The sequence below is a fragment of the Rhinopithecus bieti genome, unplaced genomic scaffold (assembly GCF_001698545.2).
Source record: "Rhinopithecus bieti isolate Rb0 unplaced genomic scaffold, ASM169854v2 scaffold_63316, whole genome shotgun sequence".
NCBI classification, from domain to species: Eukaryota; Metazoa; Chordata; class Mammalia; order Primates; family Cercopithecidae; genus Rhinopithecus; species Rhinopithecus bieti.
Window position 1 is genome coordinate 88,001 of NW_016824497.1, and position 20,181 is coordinate 108,181.

The window sequence follows — 20,181 nt, forward strand, 5'->3', positions numbered from 1 at the left end:
CCTTAGATTTACAAATAAGAGAAACTTGAATTTAGAATCAACTGAGACCCCAAGTTTGGATAAAATATCTGTGTACATGAAATATGGTCAAACTCCATCACAACATATTACAATAAAAACTTTTCAGGGCATTTTTTTGTACTAGAATTTGGTAGATGGAAGGTAACTTTGGTAGAAGATCATCTTCTGAAGTTGGCCATAAAGCCCGTCGTGGTGGTAACCATAGTTTGTTGTAATGGTCTTTGACCTGTAGGAGATATGCAGGAAATGGAAGCTGCATGCTTAGCTAGCAGAAAACGATTCCTGAGCAACAGTAAAAAGCATTCCAAGCCTTCCCCATCACTTCATAGCAAAGAAAACAAAAAGATGACAGTGAGGAAGCCTCACCAAGAGAAACACATTTCCAACATGCAACAGGTTAATTAGGCGGTCGACACAGCTTCTGTGGGAAATTCCAAAATGAACAAGAAATCTGGAGCGATTTCTTATGCATCTTTGAATTCCCTAGTAGGATGCTACATACCGAATTAATAACACATGGCAAACTGGGCTACTATGGAGGGCTAAAAGCCTCGTGTGTGTGTACAAAGATTGCAATTTTCTTCATTGCTGTGGGTAATGTTTAACAACAACATAAAATAACTCACCTTCAACGAAAAATTCTTTGTGCATTAAAAAAAAAAAAAAACTGAGCTTTCAAGTGAAATAAATCCAAGCAAGGCAAGCCAGTGTGGACATTTGGAAACATCTGTTAATGGGACACACACAGCAAGCTGTTGTTCTTAAAGTTAGCTACCACAACCATAGCGGGTCCCACAGCTAGCAATTAAAAAACATTGATCAATTACCAATTACAGAAGTAGATCAATACTATGCATCAGAAGTAAGCCTCTCTTTATCAGATGGCTGAGCATGGATCTCAGCCTTGTGATATGTGGCATCATAATGATCTTTCTTATTTCTCTTGAAGAAACCACACTACAAGGAAGCAAGGTATTTAGTCAATTTTACAGTTTTGTGTATAAGAACTAAACAACAGAACATCTCAGATTTTAATCTGCTTTCTACTTGTGGCTTGTTTATAAACAGACCACTTTCAGTCAACCAACAGTGAACAGCCACTGCATTGTTTCATTGTCACATTCAATACACCCTTCACCATACATCTCTGGTCAAATATTTATATGGATGACACTAGCCAGCTCATTGATTTTTTTTTTTCCCTTTGTGACAGAAATCCTGAGGACAAAAATCATTCTAATAGGGAAAACGTGTATACACTGCTGATTAGCTTTGGGTAGTTTCTTCCTGCAGGAGAATATGAACTCCAAAAGAGGCAAAAGACTGACTTTGGCAGTTTGAGACAAAGGTTAGAAAATAAATTCTCTAAGTAAAAGCACAAATCCAAATAAAATATAGATATACTGTGGGTATTTTTCTGCCTTTTACAGTAAATTTTATGGAACAAATGCCATTTACTTGAGGCCTTTGGATCTGTGGGGTGAATCACAATACAAATTCGAATACACCATCATGAAAGAATGATTGCTGTCATTTTCCCAAACTCTGAGCACCATATAACCCTTAAATGGTAGGGACCCCATGCTCCTCAAGTTAAGTCACTCTAAATGAGTATAAAAGTATAATTCCACTTTCTACTATAATTTCCTTCATTCAGTGATAGAGAACTTTTCCTATTTACTTTTATCTAGTTCATAAGGCCATGGAACTGTCTTTTATAAAATTTAACATGGTCAAATAAAATCTCCTGAAAAACTGCTTCCTAGTCCAGCAACTCATGAAGGTAAAAGCCTAGATTCACTTTGTACAATATATGGGAGCTGCTGGCTCCATGAGGCTATTGAGATTGAAATTAATTTAAATTACATTTAAAACTCTATGCTTCAATTGAACCAGCCATATTCCACGTGCTTAACACAGCCACATATGACTAATGGCTACCATATTGGATGCTGCAGCTCCAGAACATTTCCATCAGTACAGAGTTTTGTTGGGCAGCTTTCAATAATATGTGCTAGTAAATAGGGTGGGAAGAATGAACCAGGAACCAAGAGGCCTGGTCCTGCCTCCATTGGCAACATTCTTTTTTTTGGAGACGGAGTCTCACTCTGTTGCCCAGGCTGGAGAGCAGTGGCATGATCTCGGCTCACTGGAAGCACCGCCTCCCGGGTTGGGTTCACATCATTCTCCTGCCTCAGCCTCCCCAGTAGCTGGGACTACAGGCGCCTGCCACCACGCCCGGCTAATTTTTTGTATATTTAGTAAAGATGGGGTATCACCATGTTAGCCAGGATGGTCTCAATCTCCTGACCTCGTGATCCGTCTGCCATGGCCTCTCAAAGTGCTGGGATTACAGGCGTGAGCCACTGTGCCCAGTTGGCAACATTCTTAATATCCTTGGTCATGAGCATCTTTGTTAACAAAATGAAGGTGATTAGACCAGCCCAAGGGACTTTTTTTTTTTCCTGCAAACAAAATCCTGTACAGAATCCTGATATTTAAAATGGATACAATCTGAACTACTGTGGTTGAAGTAGGGATCTCTCCATCTGTCTAGTTTAGCTTTGCCCTCTACATGGATATACAAAATCCAATTTAAGGGCCACTGAACTGTAGTTCTGACCCTAAAATCCTATGACTTTAACATACTAAATAATTCAGTTGAATAGAAGTATAATGGGTTGTATAAGTTGTCTGTATTTTAGAGTTCCCTTGACAGCCTGGATACTTCAGAGCTTCAAAAAACAAAAACAAAATAACTCCCAAAATAATGAAATCATCTAACCAATCAACTTATTTAACAGCCGAGGCAAACAGAGGCCCCAAGGAGATGGAATGATTTGACCAAGATTATATACAGTTTAGGTTTCTTAACTTTAAATCCACTGCTATCTCACCCTCATTAAAGGCTGCCAATGCTCTGAAAAAGACCATCCTATGACCTCTTCCAGAAAACACTGTCATCCTCAAATATCAAACCCCAACTTCAGCTTTTGATATCAAAATAATTTTCAAGGCCAGGTGCAATGGCTCACATCTGTAATTACAACAATTTGGAAGGCCAAGGCAGGAAGATTGCTTGAGCCCAGGAGTTGAAGACCAGCCTGGGCAACACAGCAAGGCCTTATCTTTACAAAAAAAATTTTTAAAACTTGCTAGATGTGGTGGCATGTAGTCCCAGCTACTCAGGAGGCCGAGGTGGGAGGACTGCTTGAGCCCAGGAGGTCAAGGCTGCAGTAAGCCATGATCACGCCACTGCAATCCAGCCTGGGTGACACAGCGAGACCCTGTCTCAAAAAAAAATTTTTTTTTCTTCAAGGCATCTCCTTGAAAAAAATTTTTATATTGACTGGCTATGTTTGCCAGAGGAACCTACTGCCCGAGGTAAACATTAGAGGTAAAACTGGCTGAAACTCCCTACCAGGAGGAGTTTTGTCATGAGCAGATACCAAGCTTTAATCCCATGTCTAGAAGACATCAGAAAATCACCTCAGATTGGTAAAAGTCAGTCGAAAAAAAGAAAGCAAAAACAGATGCTCAATATTTGCAAGTAAGACTATTTTGAACCCTTATGTATTATATTTTTGGATCCAGCGAAAAGAAAAGGATAGTTTGATCCTAGGGGTTGCTGGTTCATGCAGAACCCTCCAGACCGGACATGTTTGAGAATCCAAAATTTTGTCCTTTAAAAGAGTAATGCACTACATACCTAATGCTACTATAATCAAAATGTTAATATTTCTGCAGTGAAATTAATCATAAAGGATAAAGACTTCGAAGTAGCCTCTCTTTACATCATGTCAGGTTTTATTGCCAAATAAGTCATTATATACCTCAAGGTTTCAGAGGTTTTTGGAACTGCAGATAAGGGACTGTAAGCCTCTATCACTCACTGGGAATAATCTAAAATGTTTAGGTTGTAATCTTTGGGCATTAAGAGTTTGTATCCATCTCATATGCAGTTTTTCATAATGTGGATTCTTCACTGGTAGAATCGGGAAGATACTACATTTTATTTACAGTCAAAGGGCCAAATTCTAATGAGGAAAATCTTATTGAACCTAGACCTTCCTTATGTTTGATACATGCTATAATGACCCCCCCTTGAGATAGAGTTATTCATTCATGTCATACTTTTCTACTCCAAATCTAGCTGTAAGCATAACCAACTCCAATGGCTGCTATGAACATTCTTCACAGAAACTGAAATTAGCAGGGATACAGATTCAGGTTATTATGACACCCTAACAATTTGGCTTAGATCCAGACTTCAATCTTAGGTGAAGAAAATGCTAAAGTAATAAAATCTAAATTTGTTATTTGCTAAATATGCTAAATTATGTGTGAGAGACACCAACACTCATTTAAGAAACTCATTATGTACAAATAATATACTTTAAATACAAAATAATCGGTAAATATACAGGTGTTCACGGCAAAATTTTCCTCAAATTCGCTATGTCAAAAGAGTTTCATAATGTTAGAAAAAAGGAAGCAATGAAAAAGAAAACATACTATCAGTGCTGATTCCCATTTTTTCCAAACATTAAAGTTTGTTATGAAATTCAAATGCCAGATATGACTTACCTTCCACAGTATAAACACTAATAGAGCAAGCATCAAAATCCCAGCGAGAATAGCCACTAGGATGATCCACCAAGGTACTCCCGAATACTGAGCTACAGTCTTTGAGGGAAACACAGTCACACGAACCTATAGGGCAGAAAAGAAAGCAGCATTACTACATACAGTGGCAAGAGTTCACACCAGGAGTTTATGGTTCTAATTTTGCTTTTGAATATATTTTGGACAACGCAGCCTGCGAATGGATGAGATGACTTTCTGATGCGAGATCCTTTCTCTTAACAGAATATTGCTTCAAGAGACATTGCTTGAACATCTTTCCCCAGAATCTTGAAAATGCTGGGTTGTATTCTGACAAAGTGGTTACTTTTTTGTTAATTTATCTTTAAAAAACATTATTTTGTTATCAACACAACTGCATAATGAACCCTTATGTATTCATCATCCTGTTGCAGCTATTATCAATACACAGCCAGTCTGTGTATCTATCTAAAGAAATTCCGCTCAAAAAGACACCCAATTAAACAGATCTAACAGCCAATCTGTTCCATCTATCCTGGTATCTTCTTGAGAATAATAATACCTGTTTTTTTTTTTTTTTTTTTTTTGGAGACAGGGTCTCACTCTCACTCTGTTGCCTAGGTTGGAGTGCAAGTGGTGTGACCATGGGTCACTGCAGCCTCAACCTCCCAGGCTCAAGTGATCCTCCCACCTCAGCCTCCCAAGTAGCTGGGACTACAGGTGCATGCCACCACGCACAGCTAATTTTTTTAAAAAATGTTTTGTTGAGACAGGGTCTTGCTGTGTTGCTCAGGTTGGTCACACAGTGCTGGCTTCAAGTGATTCCTGCTTTGACCTCCCAAAGTGCAGGGATCATAAGTATGAGCCACCTCACCTGGCCTATACTTTCTTTTAATTAATTTTCAGCAATGGAAAGAAAAGGGCCAGTTTAGGCACAAGTAGCCAACATTCCTCATTCAAACTTTAAAGATGTTGTGAAATACAAAACTAGGTATGGGGCTGCATGACTGATGGACACCATTTTACCTTTTTCTTAGGATATCACACTAAAGACCTTCACAAACAATAACATTTCCTGAAATGGCTTGGTGCCATCCTCTATAAAAAGGTAGATGAACAGACTAGACCCTGGACCCACTCAGAGGCAGCTTAGCGCTTAAGTTGCTGCTGCTGCTGAGAAGCTTAAACTCTAAACATAGGATAGTTTGCAAATACCAATTAAATAGAAATAGTGTTTACTCAGAAACCTAAAAAGCAGCTTCTGGCAATTCCAACAACTCAGTTACATGGGTTTAGAATGCAAATGAACTTTTGTGATACCAGGAACTATTTTTCAAAGCATGCTAAAGACCTGGTGATTACTGTGAACATGATTTTGTAAACTACACTGATTAGAGATCTACTGGTTTGAAGTTTCTGATATTTCTGAATTAAGAGAATGTAAAATAAAGGGAAACAAAACTCAGGGGGAGCATGTAACTTCCGAGGAGCATTTTCAGTCAAATATTCTATGTCTGTTTTGAACCCTGGATGCTGCTGTCTACACTGTGCTTTGGTACTTCTATGCAGTGGTGTTTTTCTTTAAAAAATCTCTCATCAAAGTACTTCCCTTTCCACTTCTAGGAAACAGTTTCTCAACCTCACCTGACTTACAGAAAATACTTAAAAGCAGTAAAACTGCTTTTCTTTAAACATTCAATAGACAGCAACCACATCTTGAGATTTAGCCAATTATACTGACGGTAACAGGCAGGCATAAAACACCTTTATCAGCCACCATGTTTCCTGTTATGCTCTAAGTGAGGTTTTCTACAAGCTCTGAGCCCCAAGGTGGCCTCGTGGCTCACTTCCCCTCTGCTTCCCTCGCCTGACAAAGAAGAGGTTACTGGGTTCAGCACAGGGACATCCACAAAGAAGGGAAGAAGAAACAGCCACAGACCAGTGAAGCAATAGAATAGTTATGTGGTTGGTAAGCTGACTACAATGAAACAAACCAAATAGATGATTTCAATTAGCCTAAACTGTATCTTGTTTAACTTTGTTGCCCTATTATCTAACACAAGGAAGGCATACAGTGTGTCCTTAGGGCAAGGTGGTCATGTGAAAGGGCCATCCTCATTTGTAAGAATAAGTTCCAGTAAATCTGGAAGTGGAGAGTGGAAACTGGTCTTCAGCAAGGGCAATCAGCTTTATTATAATGACACTGTGCACAAGTGTCTTTATAACAGCTGACATAGGGGAAAGCCACCCCCATAAATGGTTGGGATCCAACATTGTAACAAATGAGCAAAGTACTTTTTGATTTTGCAGCCTGAAGTGGCAGGGTGGATGGGAATCCAGCTGAAGCTCTAAGCCCCAGGCCTGGCACCATTCACAGCAGAACTTCCACATGTTGTTAAACAACTCACTGGGCATCAAAGACTGAGGACCAAAGTCAGGGACTGGGTTGGGTACATATTTAAAGGGCAGATGTGCTCTGTGGTTCTGGAGGGCGAGAGGCCATTCAGGAAGATTTTATTAGTTTGCTTAAACTGTCAACTGAAGAGTTTTTTGGGTTTTTTTGTTTTTGTTTTTGGCATGACAGTCATTCTCCAGCTGGGATTGAGAACAGGGGGGAGCTGGCCATAGAGCCAGGTGACCAAAGATGGGAGACAAAGGGCGGGCTGTGATTCCTAGAGCTCCAAGCCTTGTTCTGTCTTGTCACACCAACTGTTACTGATGAATAGGTGAGTAGAAACTACTGTAAGAACTTTACAACTCCAAAAATAATTTCTTACCTTTGGTTTCATTACAATGTAGTTATTTCCATGGGGATGACACACACCTGTGAAGCTCATCCACCATGTGCCCATAAGGGGAAGAGAGATATAAGCTCTGTTGATGCATTAAATTTGATTACCAGTGGGCAGTGCTTAGACCACATTAGCTTGTCAGCTGCCAAAATACCTTCTCTAAATTACTCTGTAATGTACCACCCACTATTCTCACTGAACTTCAGTACAGGAAGTCACCCAATGAAAACAAAAGATAGTTTTGTATCTTTTACATTTGACAGCTTGGATACTCTCTACTTGCTTCTTTAGGGATAAGTGGGGACATATAAATACAACCAATAAACAATCCACCTCAACTTCCTTGGCTCATTTGACAATGTTTTCCTGGTTCTGTCTCCTACAGCATGACATTCTTAACAATTGACACTGTATCTTACCCAGCTTTGCTTCTCTAGCATTTAGCACAGGGAAGGCATACATGTGCCTTTCATAGGTGTTTATTAACAAGATGGATTTAATTTAATTGATGCTAAAACATAGTATGGCTTACCTGGCTCAATTATGTGACTTCTGCTCTCCCTGACTTCATTATAATAGTGTCCTAATTTAAAAGTGTTTTTTATTGTTTGAGACAGGGTCTCACTCTGTTGTCCTGGCTGGAGTGTAGTGGCGCAATCTTGGCTCACTGCAGCCTTGACTTCCTGAGCTGAGGTGATCCTCTTACCTCAACCTCCCAAGTAGCTGGGAATACAGGCATGTGCCACCCCACTTGGTTAATTTTTGTATTTTTTTTGTAGAGATGGGGTTTTGCTATGTTACCCAGGCTGGTCTCCAACTCCTGGGCTCAAGCAATCCGCCTGCCTTGGGCTCCCAAAGTTTAACTGTGTTTTATTAAAAGGTAAACACAAAACTCTTGAAATTGGTTGGGTTATAAAGAAACAAAGTTTTGTTTTTTTTTTTTTTTTTTGCTTTTTTAAGCCAAATTAAGCTCAGATCTTCAAGCCCAGAAAAACTACAGCTTAAACTACTAAAGAAATGTGCAGATATGACATCTGAGCTATTGTATTTCAGAAAACAGAAAAGGTATCAGAAGACTAGAAGTTAAGAAAATGTCTCAATTTTCAAAAGACATGGGTTCTAGATATGAGACCAGTAACCCATTCACAAATCTACCAATTTGTGAAGACATCAATTCCCATTGGGAGGCATGAGTTCTCCAAGCTCTAAGAACATAAAATGCCCAAGATAACCTCATTTTCATTTGTGACCCAGTCGTTAGACTGGATACTGGGGCCCCCAGTTCCATCATCTTCCAGAAGAGAGCACTTGAAAAGGAGACATCAGACCCAAGGTCTAGTCTCAGCTCTACTTGCTGGTAGAGTGACCCTGAGGGGGAGATATCTTTCCTTGGATTCAGTTTTCTTATCTAAATTTGAGATTTGGGGACCAAGTGTCACAAAGTCAAAGAACAGAAGCCCTGAAGTCAGACAATTATGGGTTTCAATCAAGGGTCTCAAATTATATCCCCTCTCTGAGTCTGCTTCCTTATTTGTAAAATGAGTACAGTGTCTACCCTTGGCATTCTTCTGAAGTTTAAATGATAGAGTATAAAGTATCTAGTAAGTTGTAGACATTTTATTAAGGCTTCATTAATGTTAGTCCCTTCCCTCTAAAGTGTTCTCTGTCTAGCTCTGAAATCTCAGTGGTTTTCAGAGTTGCTGATTTACAGTTATAGAAAGCTATACCTGCTGCCTTTATAGATGCAGAGAAAAGATCCTTAGGGAAGGTGTGGTTTATCTGAAAGTCCCTTATGATGCCTGTTGATATGTCCTGGAGAGACCGGGACAGTGCTGGTTGATACCATTTATCCCAGCAGCTTTCCCAGTACAGCATTTTTCTCAGGCAAATGTATCCTGAGGCTGGGTGCAGTGGCTCACACCTATAATCCTAGCATTTTGGGAGGCTGAGGCAGTCGGACTGCTTGAGCCCAGGAGTTAAAGACCAGCCCAGGCAACATGGTGAGATGCTGGCTATACAAAAAACTGAAAAATTAGCTGGGCGTGGTGGCATGCCTGTGGTCCCAGCTACTCAGGAGGTGAGACAGGAAGATTGCTTGAACCCAGGCATTCAAGGCTGCAGTGAGCCGTGTTTGTGCCACTGCACTCCAGCCTGGGTAACAGAGAGCAAGACTCCATCTCAAAAAAGTAAATATCAAAAATGTATTCTTGTTTGGATAACAAATTATAAGGACCACTATATTTCAGAAAACAGAATGATTGGGGAGGCTCCCTGAATTTTCAGCTAGTTAAATGACTGAAGCCAGAACATTTCCGTAAGTAGACTGGCAGATTAAGAGCAGTAATTCACAGTATTTCTTTCTCCGGTCTCTTTTGCAAAATATTCCCATTCACGATTCCCACCATGACATGCAGTCATTCTGCCTCGAGATCTTTATACAAGTCCCTGTGGGTTCTAGACTCCCACAGGGAACCCCTCACTATTGGTTCACTGCAAGGTTCTACAACTAGTCCTGTTCAACATATTTGTCATTACCTGGATGAAGAGAGAGCACATGCTTCTCAGTTTTTAAAACTTTCAGGGATAGAAAGTTGAGAAAGCAAATGATGAAGCAAGATGCAAAGTTACTTTGCAAACTGAAACGATGGACCGAAAGCAAATCACATAAGATATAAGGATACACTTAAAGGCATACGTTTATTTTTTTACAAATGGCTCAAGGACAGGATACTGGAAACACAGCTTGACAACAAATTCTCATGAAAACACCTGGAAGTTTCGGTAGAACACTAACACAAAAATAGCAGCTGCTAGAAATTCAAACATGCTGCTCAGCAATGGTTTGAAAAACCAAATTTTAGGTAGGTGTGACAGAAGTGTGGTGCCGAGATGCTGAGAGGTAAAGGCCCCAGGGTAAGTGGGACAAGCAGACCCCACCTTAGCTGCTCTGTCCACGTGGGAGTCGCATTGCCCAGGAAGAGAGAGGCCAGGAGCCGGTTGGGCTGTGCCCAATGTGACACACAATTCAAGAGCTGGGTGCGTAAGCTCTGAGAAGAATAAGAAACATCCAAGGAGGCATGACCATTTCCTTCAATTATTTGAGAGGCTGCTCCATGGTCAAGAGACAGAACTTATTTTAGACTTGTTTGAGAGACAATAACCAGGGACCTACTTTACAAGGTTCAGTTCAGGATTCAGCTATGAAGAGATCTTTTCTAATAATTACAGCTGGCCATGGCATGGGCCATCACTGGGGCATTACACCAATGGCTGCAGCATTGGAGATGGTACAAGATACAGGTTTCTAAAGGGCTGTGAGGTATATACCCTTCTTTCAATAGAGCCAATAGTTCTCAAACCTCCCATGGGCACTGCTGAACTGGATGACCCTAGATTTACTTCTTTTTTTCAATGATTCTATTAAAATACAGCTTGTAGTGCCAGTACCTTAAGACACTATTTTCTCTGTAATGGGGCTATGAGGGAAAGGAGCACCAAAGCACTTCAGGACATGAGTGTGGGGTACAAGGAAGAGAGACCTGTTCTGAACCTGAATGAAGCTGGGGAACCTCTCACCTGAGTGCCTGCATTTGGCAGCTTGATATTTTCGGCAGCAGCAGTCACATCAATGAAGGCTCGCACAAGAATGTCCAAGTAGTTCAGTTTGGAATATTCCTGTTTGGAGACGGTTAATGCATTCATTAGGGAAGTGAGAAGTGTCCTAGGCAGAGGCAAATTAATTCCATGGACAGCCTCACGCCAAGGCCATACCTCTAGAAATGTGCTGTTCCATAACCTCGAGCGCAAAATAAGAGATGCCTTGCTGTCCAGCCCTCGCAGTGGGCATCTGATGTTCACACAGTTCACGTTCACACTACAGTTCTAGAGAGAAAAGGAAGAATGGTCATCAAAAGATATTGTTGAAGGAGTCCTTCCCCTCATCCTCTCAAATATTCACAGCTCTTGAAAAATACTTACAAGAGTCTGGTATTTTCTTTCAGCAAATAAAGAAAATTTTCTGCTATCATCTATCTGTTTTTCAGTAATTTCCCGTTTCTTTCTTGAGTTGTGAGACTCCTAAAAAAAATCATATCCAAAGTAGTTCCAATGTACATAATTCTTTGTTGCTACTATACAAGCCTCTTGAGCATACCCTCCTGAACAGTACCAGATTCAGATAATCAACAATATTGGCCTCTCTCCTGCCAAAGGCACAGAAATAAGTGTAAAACCAGCAAGTATTATCACTCTAAATTCAAGTTTATTGATTTACTCATAGGACTAAGTAATTCATTCCCACTCTGACCTAAAACTCAGAGAAAAGAAATATGCTTTCTTTGTTTCTCTATATCCCCACCAAACTGTGGGCATACTGAGATCAGAGATCAAATATTCCTGTATCGCTAGCCTCCAGCTCTGTTTCTAAAACATGGTGGTCAGCACATCTTGAAGGAATAAGTGATACTCAAGAATAGAGAAAGAAGCAAAAAGCCCCATTATATAGCTCATTCAGAGCAGAGCAATGAAAACGAAGCCATACAAGAACTTTTAAAATTGCATTTTCCTTATATAGCAAAGATTAGTAATAATGGATTATCTTGATTTTTAACACTGATGAGTAGAAGATCATCCTAAGCCACCAACTCTGATCACTGACCATACCCAGTCACCTTAGAATTTAAAATAAAAGAAATAAACACACAAACCTTCATCGACTGGAACAGAAATGATAGGCCAGTTATCTAAGCATGGAGCAGTATAGAGAGGGGTTAAGAGTACAGGCTTTGACATCAGGCAGAGCAGGGCTTGAATGTGGAATCTGTCTCTTAACACCTGAGTGGCTGAGAGAGTTACTTGCTCTCTGAATCTTAATGTCCTCATCTGTGAAATGGTGGGGATAATGAAACTCCCTCATAGGCCCATCCAGAGAATGAAATGAGAAAATGCAAACAAAATGCTTAGCATAGTTCCTGAGACACAATAAGTACACAATAAATAATTACTATTTTAAAAATAAGCATAAAAAGCTTTCAAGGTTACTTGCTAAGATGCCATTATCTTTTCCAATGAGTCTGGTTCTACTTGGAGTGAACACTGGCTGGCCCCTGGGTAATAGCCGCTACTATTACCCAGGAGCATCCCCCAGTTCTCCTGCGTCATGACGAGACGTCAGAAAATGCCATTTGCCTCAGAAAACACTGAATGACTCTGCCTTATGTACTATAATGGTCATTAACCAGCAAAAATGCCTCAGCCTGCCTCAGTTACTCAACTAGAAAAGAGAAATTGTGACAACCAAAGAAAAAATCCACCTGCCAGAATGCCAGTTTCCTAAGGACAGTAATGATTTTCCCCCAAAAAGTGAGTTTCTCTAATTTGCATTTATGGAGACATTAGATAAATCTACCAACATACCTTGAGGTTCAGGAAGTTTATCTCCTTTTGTGGCTCACAAGTTATCTTTTCCAATCCTTTGGATTCTACTTTCACCAAATAAAGCAACCATTTGCCATTGCTAATTTCTTTTGGCCACTGAATGTTCAAGGTTGCTGTGCCGAGGTTTTTAAGAGGTTTACCTAAGTTAATTACCTGTTAGAAAATAATACATATTATCTCAGTCTAATCTTCTCAATGTAAATTTAAGTAGCAGCTCCTATTACCAAGAGAAAGAAGCTAAAATATCTAGCATAATCCTATAATAAAAGCACAGGCTCCAAAAATGGACTATAGATAGGCCATTCAAAATAAAGACTTATACCTAAAGATTTTTATAAATAAAACAAAAGGTCAAAGGACAAACGATAGCTAACTCATTCTAGGAACAACTGCTGTATGCAACAGAATCAGCAGTGTAGATATACCATGTTCTCAACATATGCCCAGGGAAAATCATGTGTGGATTTGTGAACTGCCCTGTAACCATCCTGCTTGGCCAATGACAAGGCCTGGGCCAAGGCAGTGTACCAACAACCTGCTTTTGGAAAACCCCATCCACTGCAAAAATGAAGCTGCCTCTGTCCCAGAGGAGATTCTGCAAAACCATCAGGACAGCCACAAATCTGAAAGTCCAAGCTGGAAACAGAGCGACGTCCTGCGGCAGAAGCCAAACGCAGGCGGTAAGAGCCCTCTTAGTGTAGAGACTGTTCCAGAATCCAGAGACTTCTTTTCCAACTGCACCTGCATAGAGATCATAACCACCACCACCACCTGCCCCAGCTGTGTCTATAATGCTAAGAGACACACAGAGGAGAACTCAGCCTCTTCATTCTGCTGGAGTCAGAGGTGGGCCCATGCTTGCCATTTGAGGCTTTCACAATGGTCACTATGCCTTCAGGAATGTGATTTCAGCCACACAGACCTAAACCCATGTGTGAGTTACGAGCAGACTACGTACCATATGTTTATGTTTATTCAAAAGGACAGTCACTGATTGCCTACTTTGAAATGGTTCAGAGCCAATCACTGCCTTTCCTACAGGCATACACCAAATCTACATTCACCACAAAACCGAGCTTGTGAAAGGCAGGCATAACATTAATATTCTTTCAAATACAAGCAATAAGAAAGATGACCTTATAAAGGAGGAAGGAATAAATCATAACACATTCTAAACTGAACTGGATTCTGAACAGTGACAGTTGTTCTCCATCCTAGGGCATGAAATTTTTCCTAAAAGCCAGTATGTTCTTTAAAAGCTGGCAAACTAATTTTTAACTGATGATTTATTTATAATGCTTATTAATATTACTGATTTATTAAAATGACATACTCAAGACCATACCTAGTATATATCAGCTTTTGGTATAATGAAAAGACCAACTGCTCAAACTTACCCTGAATTCATACTCTATTAAACTTCCCACTTCATCTTCAGATTTCATAGCTTGCTCGCCAACAACTGTACCTCCAAAATACACCTGGGAAGGTTTAGCAACTCTATCAAATTAAAAAACACCAGTTTTTGTGAGGATTGTAAATGGTTCTTTCAAACATTGATTTGTTATGCTAAACACAAACACTTACCCCGAGACCGATAAAAGCAGTTCAATAACCACTTTTGCTTTAGCTGTAATTGGAGCCAAATTATCTTGATTGCTTGTTCTGAAAATGAAAAGGAAACAATAGGGTTGTATTTTACCAGTCAGTTTTCTCACTACAATTAGACTTCTTTTATGAGGTAGATCAGGGCCAATTCATTGACTGCCCATGTTTTCATGAAATAATTCTGAACGAAGAGGTTGATGTAACTCTTACGTTTCTAACTTCAGATTAATATCCAGATCTGGAGTGTCAAAGGTGACTTCAGTTGTACTTAAAACCAAATAAAAAGTAACCTATAAAAACATAAATAGCTGTTAACACAGGCCATGCATATTGACACTGCAATGGTATTTAAAACAGTAAAATATAGTATATGAAGTCATCACCTACACTTGAATTTCTTTTAAAAGGATTTCCAAGCTCACAGTCAGCTTGCGAGCCATTCTGGTTGGCAACACAACTCAACTGTTTCTCCTGTAAAAGAAACACGCACTAGGTCACAATCCACCCATTTGCCGCACAGTGTTGGCTTTTTCCTTCTCAGCTGGTCTCTAAAAATACTTACAGGGAAAGCCCTCAGTTCTCTATATGCAGAATATGTCAAAGTGTCTGGAAACGTTGCAATCAGTTTAGCCTCATGGGCGTCATCGCCATCTTTTGTGGGATTCCTTGGGTTGGAAGGGCTGTTTGTCACTGTTATTTCTAAAGCAATATCCTTCTGATCTTTTAGAACTAGTTCTGGTACACCTTTTTGACTATTAAAAAAACAAAACAAAACAAGAACAAAAAGGCAAAGTCCTCAATACGTTTCCAGTAAACTTTCTTAACACAAAGCCACTGTGAAGCCAGAATCATTTTTGCTAGTGCTACAGAGCGATTCTTACATTGGTAAATAAGAAAATTTGTCTTGATTTCCTTCTCGGGTGCAAAATTTGTATTCTAGTTTAAGGTTGCTGTTACATACATTGTCATCTCCACATCCCTCTTTTAAGAAGTGCACCTGTAGGAAAACGAAACTATTGTCAATTTACACCATTCAGGACTTAGGAAGGCATCGATGTAGGTGACTGGCTATTCCACACAGTTCATTTCCCTGTGTGACAATTACCATTGCAGAATTCAAGCTTTAAATGTACTCTGTCACACATCGAATTCCCATTCTGTCCTTTAGTAAAATTGTGTTTGAAGAACACTTTGACCAGGGCATGGTGGCAGTGTGGTATAGAAGAGTGAGACCCAGCAGCCACAAAGATTTGGGTTTGAAAACCAGCTCTACCCCTTACTTAGCTAGCAAGTCACTTAACCTTTCAGAGTCCAAGTTTCATCACAGGTCACGTGGAGATACCACCATTCTAACTTTATAGGGCTACTGTAAGAAGTATCAATAATAATGATCATGCCAACGATTATAATACTCGATTTACATATCTTAACTCATTTAATCCTCATGACAGGCCTCTAGAAAGATACCATTATTATGATTCCCATTGTAGAGATGAGGAAACAGCTTAAGGTCAGGTAAGCAAACGGCATGCTAGTACCATGCTAATGGGTGCTTGATAATCATACTGATAAATAGGAAAATCATCTCTAGCTATGGAGCTGGGAATGTACACAAGAAATATTAACATGATAATAATAAAAATACATAAAGATATACAGAAATATAAGGAACTATATTTGGTGACAAAAATGACTGACAATGTGCAGATGTAAGCATCAGCTCCTGCGCCTGAGATAGTGAGGACTCACTTCCGCAAAGCTGCCTCAGTAAGGCACCGGTACCAGGAGCCCCAGAGCGGACAGACACTCATCATCAACTACTTTTTTTTTTTTTGAGATGGAGTCTCATTCTTTTTGCCCAGGCTGGAGTGCAGTGGTGACATCTCGGCTCACTGCAACCTCCACCTCCCGGGTTTAAGTGATTCTCCTGCCTCAGCCTCCTGAGTAGTTGTGATTACAGGCATGCGCCATCATACCCACTAACTTTTGTGTTTTTAGTAGAGATGGTGTTTCACCATGTTGGCCAGGCTGGTCTCAAACTCCTGACCTCAAGTGACCTGCCTGCCTCAGCCTCCCAAATTTCTGGGATTACAGGCATGAGCCACCACACCTGGCCATCAATTAGATTTTGAAAGCAAGAACATAATGCCAAATCAAGCTGTCATAGCTCCCCAGGCTAACCTTGCATCTTAACCATCCTAAACCCCTAGCAAACAGACCCCACCTCATATGAAGTATCCAGCAGGCCATCTAATAAACATTTTTCTTCCAAAGATGACTTAGGCTATATTAGGCATTAAATGACTACTGTATGCTAATTATACTTTTTTGCTTTGCTGAATTTTGCTATTCCTTGATTTTAATGTTCTGACTAGCAACGTATTTGCTTTCTATATTTCAGTGTTCTCTATTGTCAAATACAATGTATTTTTCTCTCTATGTACAGCTAATGGAGAAACAGTGTGAGAATGTAAGCGCTACCATTTATAGTCTCGATAAGTTATAATGGCCAAAAATGAAGAAGGAAAATACGTTCTGGCCCCAAATTGTATTTCATGTTTTATGTGTTTATTGCTAATTTGGGAAACAAGGCTTCTCTAACTTTGCATACATTAAAAACATATTAACACAAAAGAACGGCCTTTAAAGAAAATCACTAGTTCTATTCCCTTCAAAGACATTTGATTTAGCATCATAAATGGCAAAAACTTTGGCAAAATGAGAGTCAGAGAGACTTACATCAGTATGAGCTGTCTTGGGTTCATCTGAATTCAGAATTGGAAGAACTTCTGGAAGTGAATTAACTCGCCTACGAGAGCTTGGTTCTTGGATCTCCACTGAAGCAGTTATGGGAATGGGACGCAGTTTATCTCTGATATTATCCTGAAAAGCATGCAGTCACAGTTAAGTGGGGGTATAAATCCTACTGGGGAATTCCAAAACAATGATTTTGTATTAAGAGGTTGCTAGAATAAATTTCAGAAATCTGTATATCACCATATAACCTTTTTCTGTCCTCTTCATAAAACAGATGTGACTGTCCACAGCCCTCACCTGTAGCCAGAGGGTTTCCTCCATGCACACTTTCTGTTTCTGCCTTTTCAGAGTTAGTTCTTGGGTATATTTGGGCTCAGAACCTTGGTTTCGAAACTGAACTCTTGAGGATAGCCCCGATTTTCTTCTTTCTTTTTCAGCTTCAAGTGTGCCCACAATTGCTAGATAAAATTAAAATCATATTAATGTAAGTGCATTCATGCACAATCCAGCCACAAACATATTGAACTCCTTTTAAGATTTTAATTTCTTATAGAAAACATTGCCATTGTTTCTCTTCATATTTCCTGGTAATATGCATTCACACAACTGTGATGGTTCAAATCAAGCTGTCTTTTCCTTCCTTTTGCTGTTAACAATGTTTCAAAGTTAAATTTTCATTGTGCCACCTGGGGGAGCTCAAGAACAAGTTTAAAACCTTTCAGCAGCAGCAGTTATTAAGAATCAGTTTCTGGCTGAAGCTCATGAACCCACAGAATACTAAGGATAAGTGGAAGAACCCAACACTCCCCCTGAGGACCTAAACTGATCTTCTCCCTTTTAACAGTCACTGCTTATTCAAGTGGCCTTGTGCCTTTGCTATTTGGAAAAGGTCTCTCTAGAACAGCAGCATCTCCTGAGGGCCTGTGAGGATGCAGAACCTCAAGCCCAGTTACACCTACAGAACCAGAATCTGTTTTATTAGTAATAGCATCACCAGATGATTCTTATACATATTAAAGTTTTAAGAAGCACTGATAAAGGATAGTTGTCTAAAAAGAGGAATAATATATTTTAGAGACGGAGAAGTCTTTCAACAGTAGGATGAGACCTTTACCTTAAAAAATAAAAAAGAGGCCAGGTGCAGTGAATTATACCTGTCATCCCAGCACTCTGGGAGGCCGAGGTGGGTGGATCACCCGAGATCAGGAGTTTGAGACCAGCCTGACCAACATGATGAAACCCTGTCTCTACTAAAAATACAAAAATTAGCTGGGCGTGTTGGCACATGCCTGTAATCCAGCTACTCGGGAGGCTGAGGAAGGAGAACTGCTTGAACCCAGGAGGCAGAGGTTGCAATGAGCCGAATTCATGCCATTGCACTCCAGCCTGGGCAACAAGAGTGAAACTTTCTCAAAATAGTAATAAAGATAAAAAATAATTAAGAGGTAAATTATATATTTTTGAGTGGATGGAGGGCCTGTCAGCATAATATAGCTCCTACAACTAAACTGCCTACCCTGCACTGGGCTAGAAGGCACAGCCTGTTCTTGATAACCTACACTAATGGAACCTGGAGGGAAGCCAGGATGTGGACAATCAGAATCTCATTTTTTGACTTCAGAACGCATTCTTTGTTGGTTCATTAGATGTGGCTGCTAACTGTGTTTTTCATGAGCCAATACTTAAATTACTTAGATTCATTAAGCACTCACTAACCATCAAAAGGGAAGGCAAACCAAAGTGTGTGGACGGCTGGAGAAGGCAACCTCCAGGACAAAAATCTGCTACAGAAAACACAGAAAATGAATGACTCACATTCTAATATTCACTTTAGAGTTGGAAGAGACCTTTTCTGGGGAGGCTTGGGGTCATACTGAGAGGGACAGAGGCAGCACCAGCTTCTAAGTCTAAATACAAAAGGTGATTGCTTTCCACAGGGTCTTAGATGCCCAGGTCTCACTTGCCTCTTGACCACTACAGGAGTCACTCCTTCCCTCAGCCAGCTGTCTTTCCCTTCTTTCCCCTTCCACCTCCCAGCAGGGTTGGCCTGCTTCTTCCCCCTTCAAATCTCAGCTTGGACCTCATCTCCTCCAGGAAGCCTGTCCTGGCCTCTCCTCGCGATCCTAGAGTATTCCATCTCTCCAGTCTCTACACCTAGACCCACTACGCTGTGATTTCCTGATTCTCTTCCACAGTGGGGCAAAGCCGAGGACAAGGACAAGGACCACATCAGTCTTATTCCCCACCACAGTCCCCAGCAACTAGCACAACACCTGATAGACATATGATTTATAGAACAGATGAACAGAAGTGGAAGTAACTGGTTCCCCACTTGCACACTCATGCGCACACACACGATGTGACATTCTTATGCTGAATGTGAGCAATTCAGACCAAAATTCAGAAACACTGACAGTTTCAATAGTAATTTTTGTGTCCATCTGGAGAATTCTTAAATGTCACAGCTGCCAAATGGAATGCTCCCCCACTTTAGGCCCTCTGCAGCCTTGACATCATCCATTTGTAAATGACCTGCTAGCTTCACAATGAACCAGATCAAGGCTCACACGCTGAGTGCCCCTCACAGCAAAAGTATGGGAGGTGTGGGTGCAGGAAAACCGCTTATCTGCCAAATTCACTCTAACCTTCCCTAACCCTCCAGACAGTCCATATCATCTTAAAATCTTTGCAGGCCACCTTTGCTGACCCCTTGAGGGGCAAGCCAAGTAGAACACTCATTACGGCTCAATTATAGATATCTATATGTAGGGAACACCGCATCTGAGGACTGCCGAGTTAAAGCAGCCCGGTCAAACAATAAGCTCACATTCTTGGATACTGGGAGAAGATTTTAGATGTATTAACTTATGTAGCTTTGTAGAAGTTCTGTCTTAATTCATTTAGAATTTACTGTGGACGTAAAAGCCATGAAAGCAAATGTTCTTTGAATGTCTTCAAAGGA

At 40.3% G+C, this 20,181-nt stretch overlaps 1 protein-coding gene across 2 annotated transcripts in view; it reads right to left on the reverse strand.

The window, feature by feature from the left end:
- Positions 1-20,181, reverse strand: part of ITGA6 (integrin subunit alpha 6) — a 79,268-nt gene that overhangs the window by 3,605 nt on the left and 55,482 nt on the right. Inside the window, exons 12-25 of one of the 2 annotated variants that reach the window (XM_017862363.1) lie at positions 17,517-17,677; positions 17,202-17,345; positions 15,344-15,459; positions 15,025-15,214; positions 14,850-14,933; positions 14,673-14,752; positions 14,442-14,519; positions 14,252-14,354; positions 12,834-13,007; positions 11,397-11,495; positions 11,190-11,300; positions 10,995-11,093; positions 4,609-4,734; positions 849-978 (exon numbers count right to left, since the gene is read on the reverse strand). In XM_017862363.1, the coding sequence (XP_017717852.1) occupies positions 871-978; positions 4,609-4,734; positions 10,995-11,093; positions 11,190-11,300; positions 11,397-11,495; positions 12,834-13,007; positions 14,252-14,354; positions 14,442-14,519; positions 14,673-14,752; positions 14,850-14,933; positions 15,025-15,214; positions 15,344-15,459; positions 17,202-17,345; positions 17,517-17,677 (1,673 nt within the window). In that variant the 3' untranslated portion in view covers positions 849-870. The remainder of the gene's footprint in view (positions 1-848; positions 979-4,608; positions 4,735-10,994; positions 11,094-11,189; positions 11,301-11,396; positions 11,496-12,833; positions 13,008-14,251; positions 14,355-14,441; positions 14,520-14,672; positions 14,753-14,849; positions 14,934-15,024; positions 15,215-15,343; positions 15,460-17,201; positions 17,346-17,516; positions 17,678-20,181) is intronic. The other variant, XM_017862362.1, reaches the window with a different exon arrangement.